Source organism: Carettochelys insculpta, chromosome 17 (assembly GCF_033958435.1).
Source record: "Carettochelys insculpta isolate YL-2023 chromosome 17, ASM3395843v1, whole genome shotgun sequence".
NCBI lineage: Eukaryota > Metazoa > Chordata > Testudines > Carettochelyidae > Carettochelys > Carettochelys insculpta.
In genome coordinates, this window is record NC_134153.1 from 11,980,527 (window position 1) to 12,002,073 (window position 21,547).

A 21,547-nucleotide genomic window follows, 5' to 3' on the forward strand; every position below is an offset into this window, starting at 1 on the left:
CATAGTTTGGTCTAAGTAAAGGCTTTGGGATTGGGTCCACTATAAGGACTAAAACCCAGGACTTAGCAAACTGTCATCACAATGTGCCTTTGAATATTGCACTATATTTCCACTGACTCCAGTGGAGACTCCTGCAACAGAACAATGACAGGATCAGGCCTAGAATCTGATAAGATCTTATCATGAAAAGATCTGCAAGGAGAAATGATAGGCAGGAATGCACCTGCTGCTCAGCAAGTCAGTTTACTTGGGGATTGTCACTGGTAGAAACAGTGGAAAAGAAGTGCTTTCCTAGCAGTGTAGTTGCAAAATATGCAGATTTTAGGTCCTTGTGTAAAATTTTCATTCACCTCTCATACAGTGAGTACCATTTAAGGAGCCGATGCTTGCAGATAATTACTTAAGATATTCTAGTTATTAAATACAACTCTCACATATCATTGTGTACATATGATGGCTTTTTTAATAGTGACCACCACAGCTCTTTGTCTTTAAAATGATTCAAAACATTTAGATACTGTTTTTGCTCTGGGATCTTTGTTATTAATTTGTGTTAAACATTTAAAATGTCACTCAATACATTTTAAAAAAATTACCTTTCTTGTCAGCCTCTGTTTGATTTCCCTTCTTTCTTCCTGCTCTGTTTGGTCATTTCTTTCTGCAGAAAAAAAAAATATATATATCAAAGAGATGACTTTCCTCCTCTAGGAAGACTGGCTGTTTTCCCTACGTGCAGACACTAATAAAAGTTATACCGCTCAGTCCTTACTATAGCTGCTTGGTCAGCTGCCAGAATCTATAGCTGCCTTGCAGAGAGGATGCAGAAGTAGAGCCATACAAATCCATGGATATTCACTTTATATCTGTGGCTGTCTGCAGCTCATTTTTGCAGTTACAGATGTAAATGCAGATGCAAATTTTGTATCTAGAGCCCTGCAAATTTGCAGATATCTGCTTTATGTCCATGGGTATTCATATCCATGGATGTGGATATCCTCAGATCATTTTTGCTGATCAGGATACCAATTTTGTATCAGCCCAAGGCTCTACACAAAAGAAATTGTGTCAGTCACCTTTTCCTGTGATGTAACTTCCAATTACAATGTAATAAACAAAGCAGCCAATCCAATTTTTCAACTAGATATTTTTTTAGAGAAAAACAATACCTTTAAAACTGAGTGATCATTTCTATGCCATGTCTTTCTTTAGAGTCCTCTCATGCTTGCATTAGGATGCTGAAACATTTTCCTGTACATGCTTCAGGGAAAGCATGTACTTTGTGAACTTAATGCTATCCAGATTCATATTTGTTTGGTCACATTACTATAATATTCAGCCTTGACTTACACACATGCCTTTTCCCTCTACTATTCAAGATCTTCCAAATGCATTAGAGCCTCTTTAGACTTACATGTTTTCTTTAGTGCTAGTCTGTTCTAACCTAAGTCAGTTTGCTTTTGTGTGCTGTGACTATTAACATTCAAACCATGATAACTCCTACACGCTGAGTCTAAAAATAGACTGAAGTCCTGTACCATTGTGTGAAATATATCATTTGCCTTAGGATAGTGCTAAATGGATTTTCTATTTCTAGTGCTGTCTGTTACTAAATTTACACCCAAGTCCATGACCTAAACAATACTAGCGACCCAGGGAAAAGATGTTTAACAATTCAGTAAGCCTAGAGATCTGATTTTCAACCTTTTTTTTTTTCCATTTGTAACCCCTTAAAATTTCAATGGCCATGCAGACCTCTTTGGAAATCTTACACATAATCCATAGACACCAAGGGGTCTTTGGGTCAAAAGTTTGAAAACCACTGCTACGTCTAACAGAGATCCTGTAAATGTGGTCAGTGTTAAACTACTGTGCGTGAAAAGGCTAATTAATGAAATGAGCCCTTTTTTGCCCCTCCCTTTTTTCTGTATTTCTTAGATTACATTGAAACACAAAGACATAAATCTATTTCAAGAACCATTGTGGCAACATAGCTGCAACTGTATTCTCTGATTTACATTTTCTATTTACCTAAAGTCATACGGTACACTATAGCCATGGCTACACTAGAGAGTTATGTTGACAAAACTGGTGGAGCATCCACCCACAAAATGCATTTTGTTGATAGTATGTCAATAAAAGTTTATACTTTCATTGACAACCTTCTGCTTCTACCAGCTGAGGAAGACCGCCTTTGTCGACAGATTCTGTTGACAAGAAAAGCTGTGTGGATGCTTTGAGGGGCCTTCGGTCGACTGACAGAGCTTCCAGTTCACTGGGCAGCCCTGTTTGCTGAGCCGTCTGCCATTCTATCGAGAGAGGGCCGCCTGTGTGGCCACTCACTGTCAACAGAGCGGATGGCTCTTTCGATCCACTTTAGGGTATGGCCACACTCTGTTGAAAGGCATTTTGTCAGCAAGTCTCTTCCGACTGAACTGTCTGTTGACAGATGCTTCCAGTGTACCCATAGCCTATAGCACTGATGCATATAACTTGAAAGTACATGAGACTGATGATGTGGTAATGTTTAGATGTGTCAGTGTCAGAGATTTAAGTGGCAATTGTTCAAAACATCTGGGGAGAAAATAGGGAAATATAGACAAAAAGAAATGGAACATTTTATGTAATGGCAGGCTACCCCCGCCAACCAAGAAAGGAAAATACCTACTTCAATTTTAGTAATCCTTTTTGCCCAGACCTATATGGTTCTATCTTCACTCTTTTTTTAAAAAAAAAAGGCTGTTCTATATCAGCATCAATGCCAATTAGAATGTAAGTATAATATATCCTACATGGTCACATAATGTTTTTTTTTAATGGAAACACAAATATGCCTATCCAGTCAGAAGACTGATTTTTGTTGTTTGGAAATGCTAAACTCACATCATGGTCTGTATCTAGAATGGCATATTCTGATTCAGGTAAAGTTTAGTTTGTTTTGCTTAAGAATGCAAAGCAATTTATGAGGAAGCAAACATGAAATCTTGATAAACTTTACCTATCTGAGGCAAGGAAATGTCAGCAGAGATGTGACAGAGTGCAGGAAGAAGAGCAGGTTACCAATGGGAGATTATTACAAAGAAGAACTAGAGAGGTTTTCACAGCTACTTCATATTGCCTATATTTGGGTCCATTCATTAGTAAATACCTGACTTTAATGCTACACATCTCAGTGGAGTAATAATCACAGTTATACAGTGTCACATGCAGAAGTGCAACTCTCACTCTTGCTCTCTATGGCTATGTCTAGACTATGTTTCTCTTTCTAAAGAGGAGTGCAAATAGAGGAAATCAAAAATGCAAATGAAGTGCTGATTTAAAAATGTCACGCTTCATTTTCATCATCTTGTCTGATCACTTTTTCACAAGAGATTTTAAAAAAAAAAAGCAGTGTAGATGGAGCCCTCTGGCCAAAAAAAAAAAAAAAAGAAAGAAAGAAAGAAAAACCTTTTTCGAAAGAACCTTTATTCCTGAAAAAAAGAGAGGTTTACCGAGTTCTTTCAAAAAAGGGTTTTTTTCGAAAGGACCCTGTCTACACTGTTTTTTTCTTCAAAAAACACATTCCAAAAGAGTGATCAGATGACATTATGCAATGAAGCATGAGATTTGTAAATCAGTACTTCATTTGCTTTTTTTGGTTTACCTCATTTGCATTCCTCTTTCGAAAGGGAAATGTAGTCTTAGATGTAGCCTACAAGTTAGTGAGGGAATTCTAAACTACACATGACACAGACACACTCACCAGTGATAAGAATGAAGCAGGGATTGTACAATGGGACGTCAGAAGAGCTACCTGTTTGAGTATGAATATCAATGGCTTGCTCTCAGAATTCAGTAGAAAGCCCCTCTAAACTCTGGCACTGATTTTTACTTTTGAATACAGTTCCTAAGGCAGTGGTGCTCTGTACAGAGGAAGAAGTGTTTTTTCTCTATGGCTTTGTCTACACTAGAGAGTTTTGTCGACTGGAGGGGCCTTTTGTCTACATAACTCGGGGAGTGTCTGCACACGCAAAGCATTCTGTCAACAGTCTCAACAGACCTCTGCATTTGTCTCGACAGTGTTATCCTCAGAAATTTCAGGAATAGTGCTTCTGTCGACAGAGAGGGCTTCTGGTTCACTGGGCAGCCTTGTCTAGTTGGTCTGTCAACAGAGGGCAGGGCATTCTGGCTGCTGTCTGTGGACAAGGTGGATTGCTCTTTCGATGTGCTTTTGTTATGTAGAAGTACTCCGTCAACAGACGTTACTGTTGACAGATGCTTCTAGTGTAGACATGGCCTATATAAAGATACAGGAATGAGTAAAATCAGTAATATTACAAAAAAGTGTTGGAAGTTTTTTTTGTTTTTGTTTTGTTTTGTTTTGTTTTACTTATCTCATTTATCCCAGAGTTGCTCCCATGAGGGAAATTAAAAAAACAAAACAAAACCTTCCATCTCCTGCTTTCAAAGATAACATTGAAAAAAATCACTTCAGCACTGATGTTGTGTTGCGTCTTGAGAGGACTATATAAACATGAACTAATCGATTAACTAATCAAGCCTCAAAACACATTTTGGGGCAGTATTACTCATTTCAGCAGTAGGTATTTATGAATATATCATTGTCTTCAGAGCGAAGCATGCAAACCCTCGCAATTGATGAGGTGATCTTGATTTCAGTGGGAGTCCTAATATAATTATGGCTTGGCAGTATCTGATACAATCATGTTCTCGTTAAAGTCTTTGGGAACAATGTGGGTCTCTCTCTACCACTAACTTGAATGCTGACATACTTTTTCAATAGTTGAAATCAAACTATGGCCAATGGATGACCTGGGATTCTTTGCAATGTAGCTGACATTTTGATTTAACAAAAAAGAATTGTGTATCTTCTGATCCAAGATAAAACCCATGCCAACCCACAGTAACTTCACTGAAGTTACTCCAGATTTATGAGCACTGAATCTAACCCAGGATCTGTGTCTACATGTGCCCTCTCCTTTCAGAAGGGACATGTTAATGAGGGCATTTGGCAAATGCTAATGAGGTGCTGACATGAATATGCAGCATCTCATTAGCATAATGACAGCAGTGCGCAATTCGAAAGTGTAGCTGTCAAAACGCACACCGCCTGTGTAGATGGGGGCCTTTTAAAACCAAATAGGAAGAAGGGGCTTTTGAAGTCTGGGGGGTCCTTTCAAAAGGTCCCTGTCTACGCGGGTGGCATGCATTCCAAAAACAGCACTTTCAAATTACAAACATCTGCCATTATGCTAATGAGACACTTGATATTCATGTCAGCGCCTCATTAGCATCTTCTGAACTCCCTCATTAACATGCCCCCTCCAAAAGGAGGGGCACATGTAGACACAGCTAGTGTTTTTAGCTGGCATTGAGGACATATCTTTAATTCTGCTTTATCATCTCTAACCTCATTATATAAACGTAACACAATTTTTTTTTAATATTAAAGCTGGTCAGTTTAACCTAGATTAAGGATGCAACCAGTGCATGTCAGAAAGTAACAAACATGAAGTGTCAGGTTTTCAGATGAACTCAGCTCTGACTGAGACCAGGTTACCAATGGGAGATTCATTTATTTTCCTTTTGATGGATGTGATTAAAATGAAGCTGGCATAATACATTTAAAGGACACAAGAATATATGTTATTTAAAATGTGTGTAAATGAATATGTATGTGCCTGTGTTGAGCGAGTGGTTAATCTGCATGTCACAAGAACTATTTACAAAGTAAATGATTTGGTGTACTTGAAAAACTGTATCCCATTCAATTTCCTTTGTTCTCCAATCACTGTTGACTTCAACAGGGCAGCATTGGGTCCTCTTGTATAAGCTGCTATGAAAAAAAAGCAGCATGCAACCAAATCTTCACATTATGGTGACACTGAAATCTGTGTGCTCATGATGCTGTTTTCCTGACCAGTCTCCTGCATGGCTGTGAAACCTGGACCTTTTACAGAAAACATATAAAACTGCTGGAGCACTTCCACACACACAGCCTGAGGTCAATACTGCACATTCCATGGCAGGACAGAGCTACAAACCTGGAAGTCCTGGACAGAGCAGGAACCACGAGCATCGCAGCCATGATTCTGAAAGCCCAGCTTCGCTGGACAGGGCACATCATACGAATGGAAGAGTCAAGAATCCCTAAGCAACTCCTCTACGATGAACTCTCCCAGGGCAAAAGGAATCAAGGTAGGCCTCGCAAGAGGTAAAAAGACTGTATGAAGGCCAACATTGCTCATGCTGGTTTAAAACCAGATCAGCTAGAGCAGTATGCAAAAGACTGCACAGGCTCGTGTGCTCTCATACAACACGTGTATGACAACTTCGAAGAGCAGCGACACATACGCCCCATTGATGCTCGTGAAAGGAAGAAAGCAACAGCAGCAGCCTCACCAACAGAGCCAGGACAATTCCCTTGCCCCCACTGTGAATGCCCATGCCGTTCAAAGCTTGGACTCCTCAGCCACATGCGAGTCCACAACCCATGAGCCTGTGCAAGCTCAAGACATCATCGTTGGACACGACGGACTACCTACAATGTAATTAACCTATACAGTAAACCCCTGAAATGTGCAGTCTTAACTTGTGGTAACGCAAGTTAAGTGCAACTTGAACCTACTCTGCAGCTCTCTGCCCCTAGCTCTCCCAGGTGGGTGAAGTGGGGTGGACAGACACCTGTGCCACTGCAGCTGTCTGTCTCCCAGCTTCCCCCCAGATGGGGGAAGCCAGGTGGGCAGCCATGGTGGCATGGCTTCTCCACAGCTTCCCCCAGCTGGGAGAAGTTACTCCACCATGGCTGTCTGCCCAGCACAGCTTCTCCTAGCTGGGGAAAGCCAGGTGGACAGACAGCCACGCCACTGCAGTTTCTCCCCAGCTTCACCCCACTGGGAAAAGCTGTGTCACCACAGCTATCTGCCCAGCTTGGCTTCTCCCAGCTGGAGGAAGCTGAGCAGACAGACAGCTGCACCACTGCAGTTTCTTATTGGATTCCCCCAAGTGGGGGAAGCCAGGAAGAAGCCATGCCTGGCACCCAGAGTGGTGGAGAGGTGGGAGCCAGGCTGACGCTTGGTCCCTGGCTCCCCTCCACTCACTGGAGACAGGAAACGGACCAGGGCTGGTGCCCTCTGAGTTAAGCATGAGATTTGACTTAAGTGGGGGTTGTGAGAATGCCCCGCACAAGTTAAGGGTCTACTGTATATTTCTAGTGGTCACCTTCAGGTGAATAACTGGGATACATAATTAGACTGTATTAAAAAAAGCCCCTTCTAAATCTAAACCATTCTGGAAACAATGTCCCCACATTCACAGGTATTTTCTTAAGTTTAAGGAAGACAATGCATCTGTCAAATATTTAATCAAATCAGGAGGTTAGAACATCAGGCCCAGCCTTGTGACATTAAATTATGATTAAAGTAGGCAAAGTATTTAGGCGATGTTGTGTACTACTGAAATACAGACATTTAAATTATTAGACATGATTTAAACAAAAAGCCAAAGTTAGCATTGCTTTTATAGTATGGATACAGAGTCCATTAAATTGTTCAAGCTTATTCGAACAAATAATCAGTAATTTTTCATGTGATGTCTTCTGCAGTTTGGTGCTAAAATACACTGTGAATACAGCAGAATGTATGATACTTCTCCTCAGTGCTTTTTTTTTGTTTCAAAAAAGAGGAGACGGTACTTAGCCAGCTCCACGCCCACCTCCACCCCCAGCCAATCCTCCGGCGGGGGCTGCCAACGTGCTCGTACAGACACAAAAAACATTGTTTTTCCTTAAAGCAATGGAACTCCACCTTTTCCCTGTCAGTTACCTCACATGACCGCATGTGATGACACAAACAATTTTCAAGATTCCCTTGTTCTCAACATTTGGTGATTCCCCAGCCATCTAATGAAAGTTCAGAAGAAGTTTCCATCAGCTCAGATAACACTGACAAGCAAAGTGCTTGATAACCTTGTAATATCTTAGCTTGAATTTCCTGTCTTTAATTAAGTTTTTGTTTAAATTAGATCAGGAATGGACCTGAAGCTGTTTACTTACTAGGAAAATCACTGTTCTGCAAAGATGCTTGTGTGCTTCCCTTTGGCACTGATGGGTTTTAATTGCTAGTTTGTCCTATGTAGAATGATAATTGAGGTGATTGCCAAACCAAGTCAAACCACTGCCATGCTTCCTTTCTCATTCTGCTATAGCAGTGGGAGTAATTTGAAAATATAGATTTATATTCATTTGTTCTGCACCAACTGATGTGCCTTCAGACAAGTACATATATGGGACACCAGAACACATCACAGTGAAAATTCCACTGGTTACAAATCGATTGCCAAAGAGAAAGCATGAACTTGACCCAACTCGGAAATGGCTCTGAGAAATGTATGTGAGCCACAAACATCCAAAATAATATAATTTTTTAAAGTACTCACGTTTAAGTATATTCCTTCTTTCGAGCTCCTCAACAGCAGGTCTTTGGCTCAGGCGCCTGCGGAAAAACACCAAAATCACATTTTGTACCATGCTTGTTCTTGCAAAAGTCTGTACTGGGCTATGAGGGGGCGTTGGGGTTTTCCTCAGAAAATCCTCTCCAGTCAGCGGAGGAAGGGAATCCTGAAGACTGGATATTTAGTCCTTTTATTCTTTCTAGATGCCAGCAGCACAGATGGAAGTTTTCTTTGCATTTGTTCGGTTACCCTCACATATACATTCTCTTGATCCTATTTTTCAAACAAAGTCAGCTGAAAATAGTACCCCACTACAAGTAAATTCATTCTCGAGGAGGCAGTTACCCTGAGAATCAAACGGTGTTCTAGGAAATCTTCTGCAGCAATTACTGCTTCCACTTTATCCTCTCATTTAGCGATGGGTGCCCTTTCTCTAGCATCATCAATGATGCTGCCTAAAAATAAATAGACTTGCTTGAAATAAAGCTTCTTATGCAGGGTGGTTTCCTGGTTACAGATATGACAGAGCTGTACTAGTGCCTGGTAAATCAAATTCATGTGCTGCTCACAGCTTCCTGCTGTTTGCACAGAGTGAATTGTCTTATGCAGCTTCACCTCCCCCTTCAGTAGTGCTGCCTCAGGATTGAGTCTTCAGATCATATGATCAGTGCTTTAGCGATTTTATCCTGCATACCAAATGAGAGTTCCCCAAGAGATACTGCTAATATCTGCAGAGAATCTCAGGTAATTGCACACCCACACACAAGCATTTATAGTTACTGCATTTGCTAGCTTTCAAACAATAATCCAGCCAACAGAAACCTAATAGGGTTTAGACTGATTTCAAGCAATATTAGGAATTGTCGCCTCCTCCCTGAAATAGGTGATGCACAGTTGGAGTCTGGAGATGCCAAAGACAAAATGACAGAGCAACAGGCTCCCCCAGTGACTTCCAGATACCATGAAAGTGAATCTAGTATCACTTTGAGCAAAGGGCGCAATTATAAAAGGGTCTTGAAATACTGAACTACATCAAATACGCACAAAATAAATTAGGGGGTCAGCACGAACAGACTCTAAAATGACAAAGTCCATGATGCTAGGTTGCCCCCAGTATTTGCCACCTGATCAAATTCACTGTAGAAATCAGTTCCTTGGTTATTCTTGGCAGCATCAAGTTCAAACACAAAATAAGCTCCCAGCAGCATTCATGCTTGTCCTTTTTTATTACTTCCTCTAACACCAAAGACAGGGCCAAATCTATTCTTGGAGCAGGTCTACACTACTGGGGGGAGAGTGATCTAAGTTACACAACTTCAGCAACATGAATAGCATAGTTGAATTCGATGTACTTACATCTAGTTGCCACCGTGTCTTCACTGTGGTGAGTCAACAGGAGATGTGCGCCCACTGACGCACTTTCATGTCTGGTTCTTATGGACTGTTGCAGTTGACAGGAGAGTGCTCAGCATTCGATTTATCATATCTTTACTAGCTATGATAACTCGAGGCCTGCAGTAATTGATCGCTGCCTTGTTGATCTGTCCCACAGTGAAGACATAGCCTCACTATCACTGCTGTAAATGTGGCGTAACTTCACTGAGCTTGGCATAGCTACTTCTGATTTACACCAATGTAAATGATAGCAAGATTTGGTCCCATGAGTTTAGGGCTCAAGTAATAACCCCTGCCCTATCTTCAGCCATTGTTTCCACTGCCACCTGCTCGTCTCCCCTCAAGGATATTTTGTGGGGGCAGGGGCTGGCTTTTTCTTCAACTCACATTGGGTACTTCAGCTTCATTTTACTAAAGTGTTTGGAGTTATGCAGAAATGCCCCAGTTGACAAGGTGGCCACATGTTTTTAATTCACAGTAATTGTTCTTCATTTCCCGCCCCCCAATTCCCATCACCATATGTCTCAACACTGATACAATTCCCTGAGGACATTTTGTTTCAAGAGATTAACAGCCTCTTCACACTCCAAACCAGGAAAGAGTGACTTGCTGTTTGAGTTTATCTGTAAATCAAAAGGCCACCAGACCTGCTGTTCATGTGCCTCCATCAAATCCCTTTTAATTACTCCACCTCCATGGAATGTTTATAGATTCTCCTAGGAATCATACGTTAGTTGTTGAAGGACCTTTAAACTGGAGGATTAAAAAAGCTAACCATGATCAGAACAATTGAAGCAGTGTTCTGAATGCTTATGAATATTGATGATTTCCATATTTACATGTTATGATTATCCCTGCTTTTTTTAAAAAAAAAAAAAACACTCCCTTTTTCTGCTCCCACAAATAAACCTGTAAATCTCCCTCTAGAAAAAAAAATGTGTTGGTGACAGAATTAAGTTTCCATTGGCAATCAGGGATATGAAACCAGTTCTCAGCCTAAATTCACTAGCACATAATTCAGGACCAGAGCTGTGTGCACACACACACTATAGCTGCATATGTAATTGCAGAAATCGTACATAGTAAAGAAACATGGATATGACCTGGCAGGAGGCTACCAAGCCCTTTACACAGTCCTGACAGCTTCAAATATTCAGTGATCAAGTGTCAGCCTCCTATCCTGCAATGACTCACTAAATTGGCTTTGAAAGATAACTTCTTAATTTTTTTTATTTGCCATCCTATTTTTGAGACTTCAGGGTGCACTTGGACCAAATTTGCAAGGTTCTCTTCACATCCACAAGTGCCAGAAACTCACTTGTTCTTAAAGCAAAAGATAAAGGTCTCATGAAATAACATGATTCCAGAAGCAGAGTCTTTAATAAAAATACCACATATCTAGACATTATGATAACAGGGGGAGAGATAATACCAATATTGTTATGTAAGTCCACTGGTGTAACTGCATATTATTTTGCAATTGTTATACGCAGTAAACTCTTTCACCGGACTGGAAGGTTGCTGGATATGAAAATATTACAGATAAGAGAGAGGGATCCCTTTACCACCAGTTCTCCAACAATGGAGCTGCACTACAGCAACACTCCCCTCCCCAAAACCGTCGGCAGCCGAGTCCCCAGAGCACTGCCTCCGTCCATGCAACCTGCTCTGCACTTCCTACCAGGGGTCACCAACTCAGGCCCTGGCCCATGCTGCTATGTGGGGGAAGGGCAGGGCAGCTGCCTCCCCGTGCTCTGGCCGCCTGTCCTGCTGCCCTCTCACAGGGATTCAGCAACCCTAGCCTGTGCTGCTGTATGGGGTGTAGGGCAGCTGGCTCCCTGTGCTCTGGCCACCTGTCCTGCCACCCTCTTGCTCAGGGTGGGATGGGAATCCCTTCACCACCTGCGAGCAGCACAGCAGCCCGGAAGTAGAAACTTAGTCACTGGCATAGCGCCTGGTGGCAGTGCCAGTTATTTGAGAGTATGGGTTGGCTGAACACTAGTTAATACAGAGTTTCCTGTGTATTGGTCAGATGGGATATCTTTGTTTATTCAGCCTTCACTCCTGAGGTACATGAGCACCTCCATGGCTTCTGAACATACAGCATGGGAGGTAAAGGCCTCTTTCACTACAGCTGCACTCACAGGCATGTGGGAGACAGGCAGCCAGCCAGCAAAGGCTAACAGCTCCAGCTGCTTCCCTCCCTTTGCTGTGATTGAAAAAGATAGAAGGCAGCTGTGTGTAGCCTTGTCAGGGAGAACAAGGTCTCCTTGTATCTCTGACTATAGAAGCCCTCTTCAGAAAGGTGGGGAGATTGGAGAGAGGCTTTTCTGGCTGAGAGGGTCTCAAAGGACTGAAATGCTTCGTGATGCTTCTTGCAGGCTTCCTGGGAACGGTCTCTCTATGTAAGTACAAGGTCTGCTTCCTTTTCTCTGTATCAATGTTTCACAAGGTGTTCTGAAAGAAAGGGTTTTCTGCTTTGAAACACAATGCTGGCACGTCCTGAGCTTCTTGCACAGCATTTACCCATTCCCAGTGCCAAGAAACTGCCATTGCTTTCTCAGTAGCAAGAGCTGCAGTCATCTAGCTGCAAAAACACAGCTTCCTGCATCCCAGGCAGATCCCCAGAAGCTTCCCCCATTGTTCTGTAGGACCTTATGAAATCAGCCTGTCTTTTAGCCCCTGTGCCCCCAACCTAGCCAGCAGCACCCCATTTCTCCAATGGAGGGGTTGCAGCCATCCTGCACCACTACAGCCTCTTTTTGGCCCCTCCCTGCCTGAGACCCTCTGCCTTGATTCACCTCAGTGGGACTCGGAGCAAACAATACTTCAGTTCTGAACTATGGGCCCTACTGCTGTCAGTGACCTGGCTTGGTATGGAGCAAGGTGAGCATATGCCATGGTCTGAGCAGCATGTTTCTTTTTTTACGGGTATATTTTGGTTGCCTCTGTGTTTTGAACCTGATCTCTGCTGGGGAGATTCCGATGCAGACTGTAAGCAAGAAGCCATTGCTTCTCTACTTGATATTCCATGCTGAGAACTGAACAGCACCTGTGGAACTTTTCTGCCAGACCTAAGAAAAGAGAACCCCTTCCCATTTTCCTTGAGTATAGCGTGTCTCACCAGACAGCTCAGCTCAATTTCCCAGCGGGGATGGCAGCCCTACAGCCTCAGAATCTCCTCCCTGTGAAAAGCAGACAGGTGAAATGACATATCCGGGGTTGGGGGGAGGGGTGCTTGGGTTCCAGCCCCCTCTTGGAGGTAGGAGTCATGGAGCAGGTGCTGATTAGGACCCTTTACAGGGACCACTAAAACACTCTCTATGAATGGGCAGCAAGTTCTGTGTGCCCATGGTGTATTGGGAATATTCCTGGCCCAGTTCCATCAAAGTTCAGGGCTGAGTCTCTTCCCTGTCCATCCCCCTGCCTGCACCCCACAGCTCCCCCAGCTCCCAAACACCCAGATCATATTGTGCATCCCAGACTGTCTCCTGCATCCAATTCCCTCCCATAGCCTGCACCACCTCCTATGCCCTGATACCCTCTTTTAGTCCCCAGACTGCACCCAAACTCCCTCCCAAAGCCTTAGGCATATTGTGGGGGATGGGTGCAGATTCTGGGCACAACCAAAACTTCTTCAAACCTGCTGCCCTAGTTCTGCATGCTTTAAAGGCTCCAGCTGTTAAGGCTGAAAGCAGATTTCAGGACATAGCCAGCAAATCCCTGCTTTGTAATTTTGGAGAGCAAAGTGAATGGCAACCAAGTCAAAAAGGCTGAAACTGAGCATCTGGTGAACCCAGTCTGATTAACTGTAGTGTCTCCATAAGCTCTCCCCAAGAGGGTGAAAAGCCACAGGTTGAGAGCTTAGTTGATTTGTAAAGGATGGAAGAACTTCTGTATGTGTCAATGTGATTTTCACATTGATTAGAGGCCTACGTCTTTCTCGCCAGCAGAATGAACATCCAGTCTGGGCCCATCATGCTGTAAATGCACTGAAATCTTAGTGTGGTATTTTGAATTATTTGACATAGGGACTGGACACAACAAGACATTTCTGATGGTTCAGTAGATCTTCCCCGTGTTGTCCAAGGTCTTCCTCTTTTTGCGTTTTCCTTGCGGGTTCCATTTGAGAGCTTGGCGGACTATTCTGGATGACGGTTTTCTGAGAGTGTGGCCCAGCCATCCCCACTTCCTTCTCTTGATTTGAATGTCAAGTGGTTCTTATCTTGCTATGTTCCAAAGCTCTTCATTTGCATTCAGTTAACTGCAGCTTCTCCTAACTTTGCAGGCAAGTTCACTTGTATTGAGCCTTATCCTTAGTGAATATAACATAGTTATAGGGATTCATACCAGCTGAGGATCTAGCTCAGAGAGTAAAACTTTTTCCTGACTCACACTCATAGATATCAAGGTCTGCCACAAGTGTGAAAGTGTGAATGAGGCCACGTTCATCCTGTGTCCTTTTTTAATTAAGCAGAACACAGCTAGCACATGAAACACTGAGCAGCATATGCAAGACTGCAGTGGTATTTCCTTGCAAATTTGCCTGGGCATCTGTGAGTAACTCAAATTTGATAAAGATGAAACAATCTGACCCAAAATCCAAGCATTTCATGTTACTCTTTCACCCACATGACTGGAAAATGATGCTGTTTTCCAAAGTTCAGAAGCAGTTCCACGCTCACTTTACTCCAGGCCCAGTTAACGTGAACCATCAAGTCCAGATATTCTTCTGCTTTTTATCAAAATCCAGCTTTAATGCTGAGGGCCACACTTCCAGAAACATGAAACAAAATTGCACTAGCCCACAATTAATTGGTCCCAAAGGTGTCATTACAACAACTGCCTCTGCATAGGCCTAAGCACACTACAGCTGTGTGTGTATAACTCAGGTGCTGCATAGAATTGGCAACAACTCTCAGCTGAAATTCTTTCTCCTAAAAAATGCAGATTTACAACATTTTATGAATTTCTTCTGATTTTTTCCAAATTGTTTTGGTTGGGGGGGGGCAAGCTATAAAAACTCAAATTCATGTTTTCAACTTTGAAATGTTCTGGTCTTAATTCCAAATGACGGTATTGAAATTTACTTCAGTTTTTATTTAATTTTTCAGTAGAAATCCAAACAAAATAATGTTTACTTTGACCTGGTACAACTTTTCCCCACTGTTCATTTAACTGAAAAAAAATTTTTTTTGAGCAGCCAGTGAACTAAAGCTATCAGTCGGTCATACAGCTCTTTTTAACTTCTGAGGTTTTGGAGGTGACTCTGGGTTGTGTTTTTCCCTTATTGTGCAAATGTGACTCCTCTGAGATTCCTAGAAGCCCTTGCTGAGGATGAGAAGGAAATACTGGTTCTCCCTTGTCTGCTCTGTTTCTCTTGGTGCCCACATGGAGGCATCAGACGCGGAAGGTCAGGCTGCCAGTGGGGACAATTATCACAGCTCCTACTAGCTTGCTCAGTGACGGAGTCTTCATTAGCTCACCCAGCAAGCTCTCTCTGCCTTTTATTGTGAGATTGCCAGCTAAGGGAACATGCAAGACAAACCCAAGTACAGCCACTAGGTGCAGCTTGCAGAGGAAATCACTAATTTCCTGTCTCCTCTCGTACTGGGTCACATGTCAGTAAGACACATACACACACCCTAGATGTGTATCAATCAGTTGGTTAGTATTTACTTCACACACAGCAATCGTCTCCCTCACATTTCAGGGAAGCTTTTTCTCAGATTTAATCTAAATCAATTATGCTGTAGTTTGAACCCACTGTCTCTTGCTCTACCCTTCCTGGCAAGAGAGAACAACTTTTCTTTGCTTTATTTATGGCAAATGAGTATGCTAGGAGCTGGCACCCTGCAGTGCAGGGACTGGGGTTCAGTTGCCATTCCCAGTCACTAGCTTCTTGGCTGACAGAAACTCGGAGTGTTTTGGGGAAAATGTAAATGCTGTATTAAAAAAGGAGGCAAGCTGAAGCATGTGCATCTGTGCTGAGGGGATGAAGGGTTTGAGTGCTGACCTCCTCTGCGTTCTCCAAGTCATCCAGCCCTTCATCTTCCTCCACATCATCAAAGTCATCACCATCAAAGTTGTCCGCTGGTGGGCCCTTCTAACTCTGTGATTCCATATAGTTTGTTCTTTTGCACTCTTATGAGTGAGACACTAGGATTTAGATCTAAAGTCTTCAGTATGGGAATGTAAAAAACAAGCTGTTGGAGCACTGGACCCAAACCCTCAGAAAGCCAGTGGTGATATCTTAAAATTCAAAATGATCTGGACAAATTGGAGAAATGGTCTGAGGTAAACAGGATGAAGTTTAATAAAGACAAATGCAAAGTGCTCCACTTAGGAAGGAACAATCAGTTTCACACATATACAGAATGGGAAGCGACTGTCTAGGAAGGAGTATGGCAGAAAGGAATCTAGGGGTTATAGTGGACCACAAGTTTAATATGAGTCAACAGTGTGATGTTGTTGCAAAAAAAAGCAGACATGATTCTGGGACGCATTAACAGGTGTGTTGTGAACAAGACACGAGAAGTCATTCTTCTGCTCTACTCTGTGCTAGCTAGGCCTCCGTCGGAGTATTGTGTCTAGTTCTGGGCACCCCATTTCCAGAAAGATGTGAAGAAATTGGACAGGGTCCAGAAAAGAGCAATAAGAATGATCAAAGGTCTAGAGAACATGACCTATGAAGAAAGACTGAAAGAACTGGGCTTGTTTAGTTTGGAGAAAAGAAGATTGAGCGGGGACATGATAGCAGTTTTCAGGTATCTAAAAGGGTGTCATAACAAGGAGGGAGAAAACTTGATCTTCTTGGCCTCTGAGGATAGAACAAGAAGCAATGGGTTTAAACTGCAGCAACGGAGGTTTAGGTTGGACATGAGGAAAAAGTTCCTAGCTGTCACGGTGGTCAAATAATGGAATAAATTGCCTAGGGAGGTTGTAGAATCTCCATCTCTGGAGATATTTAAGAATAGGTAAGATAAATGTCTGTCTATCAAGGATGGTCTAGACAGTACTTGGTCCTGCCATGAGAGCAGGGGGCTGGACTCGATGACCTCTCAAGGTCCCTTCCAGTCCTAGTATTCTATGATTCTAACTGTAGAAAGAAACATTTGGAGCTCTCCAGGGATTGGCAGGCTACTTTAATCCTTGAATCTATCAGCAGACAGGAGCTAGGAGAGAGGGGAGCCAGCTTGTTGCAGACCTGTGAGGAAATTGCCTTGTACACTCTCCTTTGTACTAACTGGAGTTCTTTGCAGGATCTGCACCATCCCTTTGCAAGGCATGTATCCTGAGTACAATTATTGGACTTGCATATGACTGGAGTCCTGCAAAGCTGCCAGTATCTGCAGCCACACACATGTAGGCAAACATCTGTGGCTCACTTTTGCAGATGTAGTAGTGGATACAAATTTATATCCATCCAGGGTTCTACTTATGACCTCCTTTGGGGCGTAGCCGCTGCATATGGAGAAGACGTGTTAGTGTGAACCTGAGCCTCATCTGGCACAAATAGACAGGGTTCAGTTGAAACCAATAGCGTGCCAGTGATTTATGCTAGCCGAGGAGCTGGTTTTCTACTTCTAAGTCACTGCAGCAAATATTTGGACACTCTTTGCAGGGTGCCCTGTTCAAAGCTGCTGCTGTGGTTGTTGGAGTTGGACAGGACCTGAACACAGAGCCCGGCAGACCCTCACATTTTTTGGTTTTGCCAGGTTTGGTGTAAAGCCCTCTGCTGTTCCATGTCTTCTGATTTCTCACCTACGCTCTGAGTTTGGGTTTTGTAACACTTCAGCTGAGCAATTTGCCTGTGGTAGCAGGGTCTTTCCTGCCCCTTCTGTTTGAGGTGGCCTCCTCACACTCCTTGCCCAGGGAACCGGCAAGTCATTCAGCCCCTCTGGTATGTACGGTGTGTGCGTGTGCATTTGACAGCCAGTGGCAGGAGCTAGAGTTTAGGGGAAGCTAGCAGAGTTAGAAACATTTTGGGCATCACAGGTGGTAGGCCTGCCTCACCTGCTGGAGGCAAAGGAGAAATAAGTATTTCTTAAGCCCAAGGAGTGATTGCTTTTGCGAAGATTTTGAAATTAATCCTAATATCAATGTTCCCATAAACACCACGGAGCTAAAGGGTGTCTTTGCGTACACCAGTGTGTGCTGAGAGTGCACTCCACTGAGTTTATTAGACTTATTTGGGGTTGACAGTAAGGCTACGTGTACACAACCCTGAAAGATCAACTCTCTCAGGGTTGATTTTCTGGGGTTCAATTTCATGTGTCTCGGGTGGACATGTGAAATTGATCTCTTGGGGTCGCAGTCGGCCCCAGTACTCCTCGTGAGACATGAGGAGTAAAGCTACATCTACACTTTAATAAAAACTTTAATTTTTATTAAATTTGATTTTTATAATGCTGGGGTTTTGTAAATTTGAGTTTAATTATTCTTGCCTCCCCACAAAGTCAAGTTAATGCTGCCACACTGAATCGTCAAACATTGATTGTTGCAGCACTGCATTGTGGGAACCTATCCCGAAGTTCCCTCAGCCCTGTAGGATTCTGTTTTTTTTGCTGGGGCAGTATGTTGGGGAGGGAGGGAGAAATGCCCCACATGTGGTAGTCCCTATGTGATGTCATCTTCCCACATTGCACTGCCCTCATTGCCTTCCTGTGGAAAGCAAAAGGCCATTTTTTTCAGAAGGAAAAGTAGGGAATCCCAGCTGAAAGACAACCCAATAGGCTAGCTTCAGACGGTGACTGACCCATGTAAACTGGATGCTTAGCTGCTTTTTCCCGTATAAAAAGAACACCTCTAGGTACGACTTTTGCCTGATCAGCCAACTAGCACACCAGGCAGGGGACTGTCATACCCACAGGCCAGAATGACTTGTGCTGCAGGATCACCTAGGTGACTATGCCATCTCATCTGACTCCTCAGCTGCTTTCCTCTCGCATCTCTGGAACCAGAAACAACCTCCCTGAAAATATTACAGGGACAGATTACTGCTTGTTCAGTGTGTCAGCATTAGGCAGCTGAGGCTGTTGCTCAAGGGAGACATGCCAATGCCGAACATCAGGAGGAAATGCCTGAATCCTAAAGACAGATTTCTATTATCAGAACATCAGGCACAATGTAACAAGGCATTTATTTTCATCCTTCCTATTTGTAGCTGTAAACAGAGTGTATGCCAGGCCTTTGAGTCATCTGTGACTGGCGCTGCTGCATGGTTTTCAGTGTACAATTATGGGTGGTAGTAAATCTGTGGTGGGAGTTACTTGCCAGTTAGTAGAAGCCTGTTTGCAAAATTAAAAGGTGGGCGCCAAAGACACAAGCTTGTTTATTTAGGAGCATGTAAAAAGTGGTGTGTGGGTGACATATCTTGTTACTGAAGAGAGGCTGCTGCTGTTTTGTGATAATAGGCTAAAGACCAGGAGGAGGAGAGAGAATGTTGCTGTATGTTCTGCCCTGTAGCCTTAGTCATCTAACAACTGTGACTGCAAATTGAATTAACCGGGTTATTTTTTAATGCATCCGGTGGCTACATGGCGGGTGTGGATCCTGACAGAAATGTGAAACACATTAGCCAGGGTACTTGGAAAGAGATCTTACATGCCGCCACTACTATGCTGTTTGCTTATCCAGAGTAAGTTACACAAACAGCTTAAAAGTATGGGCATAATTGGGGCAGAAAGTCTTCAGCAGGTGATAAATTTGCCCCACCCCACATGCCGCCTCATTGGCTTGACAGATGCTGCCCCTCAAATACAGAGGCCACACTATGCCTGTGCTTAAGAGTACCTCAATAGTTGATTGTATAACAATTATTAAAGGACTAGGAAAAATTGCATAGGTTGGTTAAGTGCAATTTGGTTTTGAAAGAATTGGCGGGGAGGGGGGGGGGGCTGGATTTTTTATTTTTTTATTTATTTATTTAAAGAATGCAACTGTTCCTGTAGAAGGTGGCCCTAATTTGCATTTGCAGTGAAATTTAGACATTTTGTCTGCACAGATAAATCTCAATGGATGTGAGATTCCTGATTGGTGGTGTGATCATGGTAACTATGGGCCAGAATCTTGGCCTTGGTTCTGTTTGTGCGCTTCAGCAGTGCCTGAGAATTTAGTGCTGCCCTAATGAGAGAAACCCAGAGCCACAATACACCAGCTGCTGTACGCAGGAGGCATTCCCCAGAGCGGTTTTGGCATGAAAAGCTTGTGATCCTCAATGATCCTGAAATGGAGGAGCAAGAGCTAGTGGCTGGTTACGCTATCATGGATTAAGACAGCATTATGGCCATTCTAGGCTGTGCTGAGGAGAAGGGAAGCCAGGCAAGTTGCTCAGATACACTGTTGCCTCACTGTCTCCAGCTGTGTTGAATGTGAGGCTGGTGTTGCTGAGCCTTGAGCTTAAATTAAAAAAAAAAACTGGCCTTTTGCTACTTTATCTAATAAAAATATTTAGAAAACACCTCCTGCTAACAGCACCATGTTACCCTGACATAATGTAGGGCTGTCACAGAGCGGGACAAGTTTCAAATGGCACATTATAATGTATTGTGGGCCCTTGCATACCTAATATTGCCCACAAAGTACCACTCCTGTCCAGAGGAAGGAAGCCACTGAGGTGTTACCAAACTACATCTCATAAGTCCAAGGAATCAAACCCTTAAACAAATGCTGTATGAGTAACAGAAGTTACAGACCTTTTTGTCCTATTGAGGACACCATCCCAAATTCTGTCCTGGTTCCCCAAGGCTATCACTCAATGTGATGTTTGGCCCAATATATGTGTTTGAATATGTGCATTGAGTTACAGTTCTGCACAACTGTGATCTCAGTCCAATAGGAGCACCACAGGTTGGTGCTCAGACCCTATTGAGTGCACAATAACAAACTTAGCTAGACATATGCCATTCACACACTAATCCATCCTTGTGAATGACTGATGTTGTTGCACAGTACTATATATGATATGGGGGCTAAAGCACACAATTGGAGCACCACTGTCTAATTAGGTGGGACCGTTCAGATGGAGAATGCTACAAGGTAATCACTGCTTTCTCCCATGTGCAAACCCGAGAGCACTAGACTGCTGATTTCAGAGGGGTCTCTTGATCTGCTAGAAGAAAATGCTACTTGTAGCAGCTAAGCAGTAGCTGTCTCTCTACCTCTGCACTCCAATGCTATGTCTATGCAGCAGTGTTATTTCAAAATAAACTGTTACAGAAAATCTCTTCCAAAATAGCTTATTTTGAAATAATCCTGCTACATACAAAATGCATTTCAAAATAGCACATCTGCACACAATAGAGCCTATTTCAAAATAGAGCCATTGGATGCACTATGGCTTATTTTGAAATAGGCTCTGTTCCCTGTCTACACAGCTCCTATTTTGAAATAGGTGCTATTCCTCCTACAGGCCATGCCTACACTAGCCAAAAACTTCGAAATGGCCATGCAAATGGCCATTTTGAAGTTTACTAATGAAGCGCTGAAATACATATTCAGCACCTCATTAGCATGAGGACAGCCACGGCACTTTGAAATTGACGCGGCTTGTTCAGACGGGGCTTCTTTTTGAAAGGACCCCGGCTACTTCAAAGTCCCCTTATTCCCATCTGCTCATAGGAATAAGGGGACTTCAAAGTGCCAGGGTCCTTTCGAAAAGGAGCCCTGTCTGGATGAGCTGCGTCAATTTCGAAGTGCCGCA

At 43.0% G+C, this 21,547-nt stretch overlaps 1 protein-coding gene across 1 annotated transcript in view; it reads right to left on the reverse strand.

Annotated features, from left to right (window-relative positions):
• Positions 1 to 21,547, reverse strand: part of PHACTR3 (phosphatase and actin regulator 3) — a 191,113-nt gene that overhangs the window by 9,812 nt on the left and 159,754 nt on the right. The window contains exons 9-10 of the mRNA XM_075012157.1: positions 8,434 to 8,489; positions 597 to 658 (exon numbers count right to left, since the gene is read on the reverse strand). Coding sequence (XP_074868258.1) covers positions 597 to 658; positions 8,434 to 8,489 — 118 coding nt within the window. The remainder of the gene's footprint in view (positions 1 to 596; positions 659 to 8,433; positions 8,490 to 21,547) is intronic.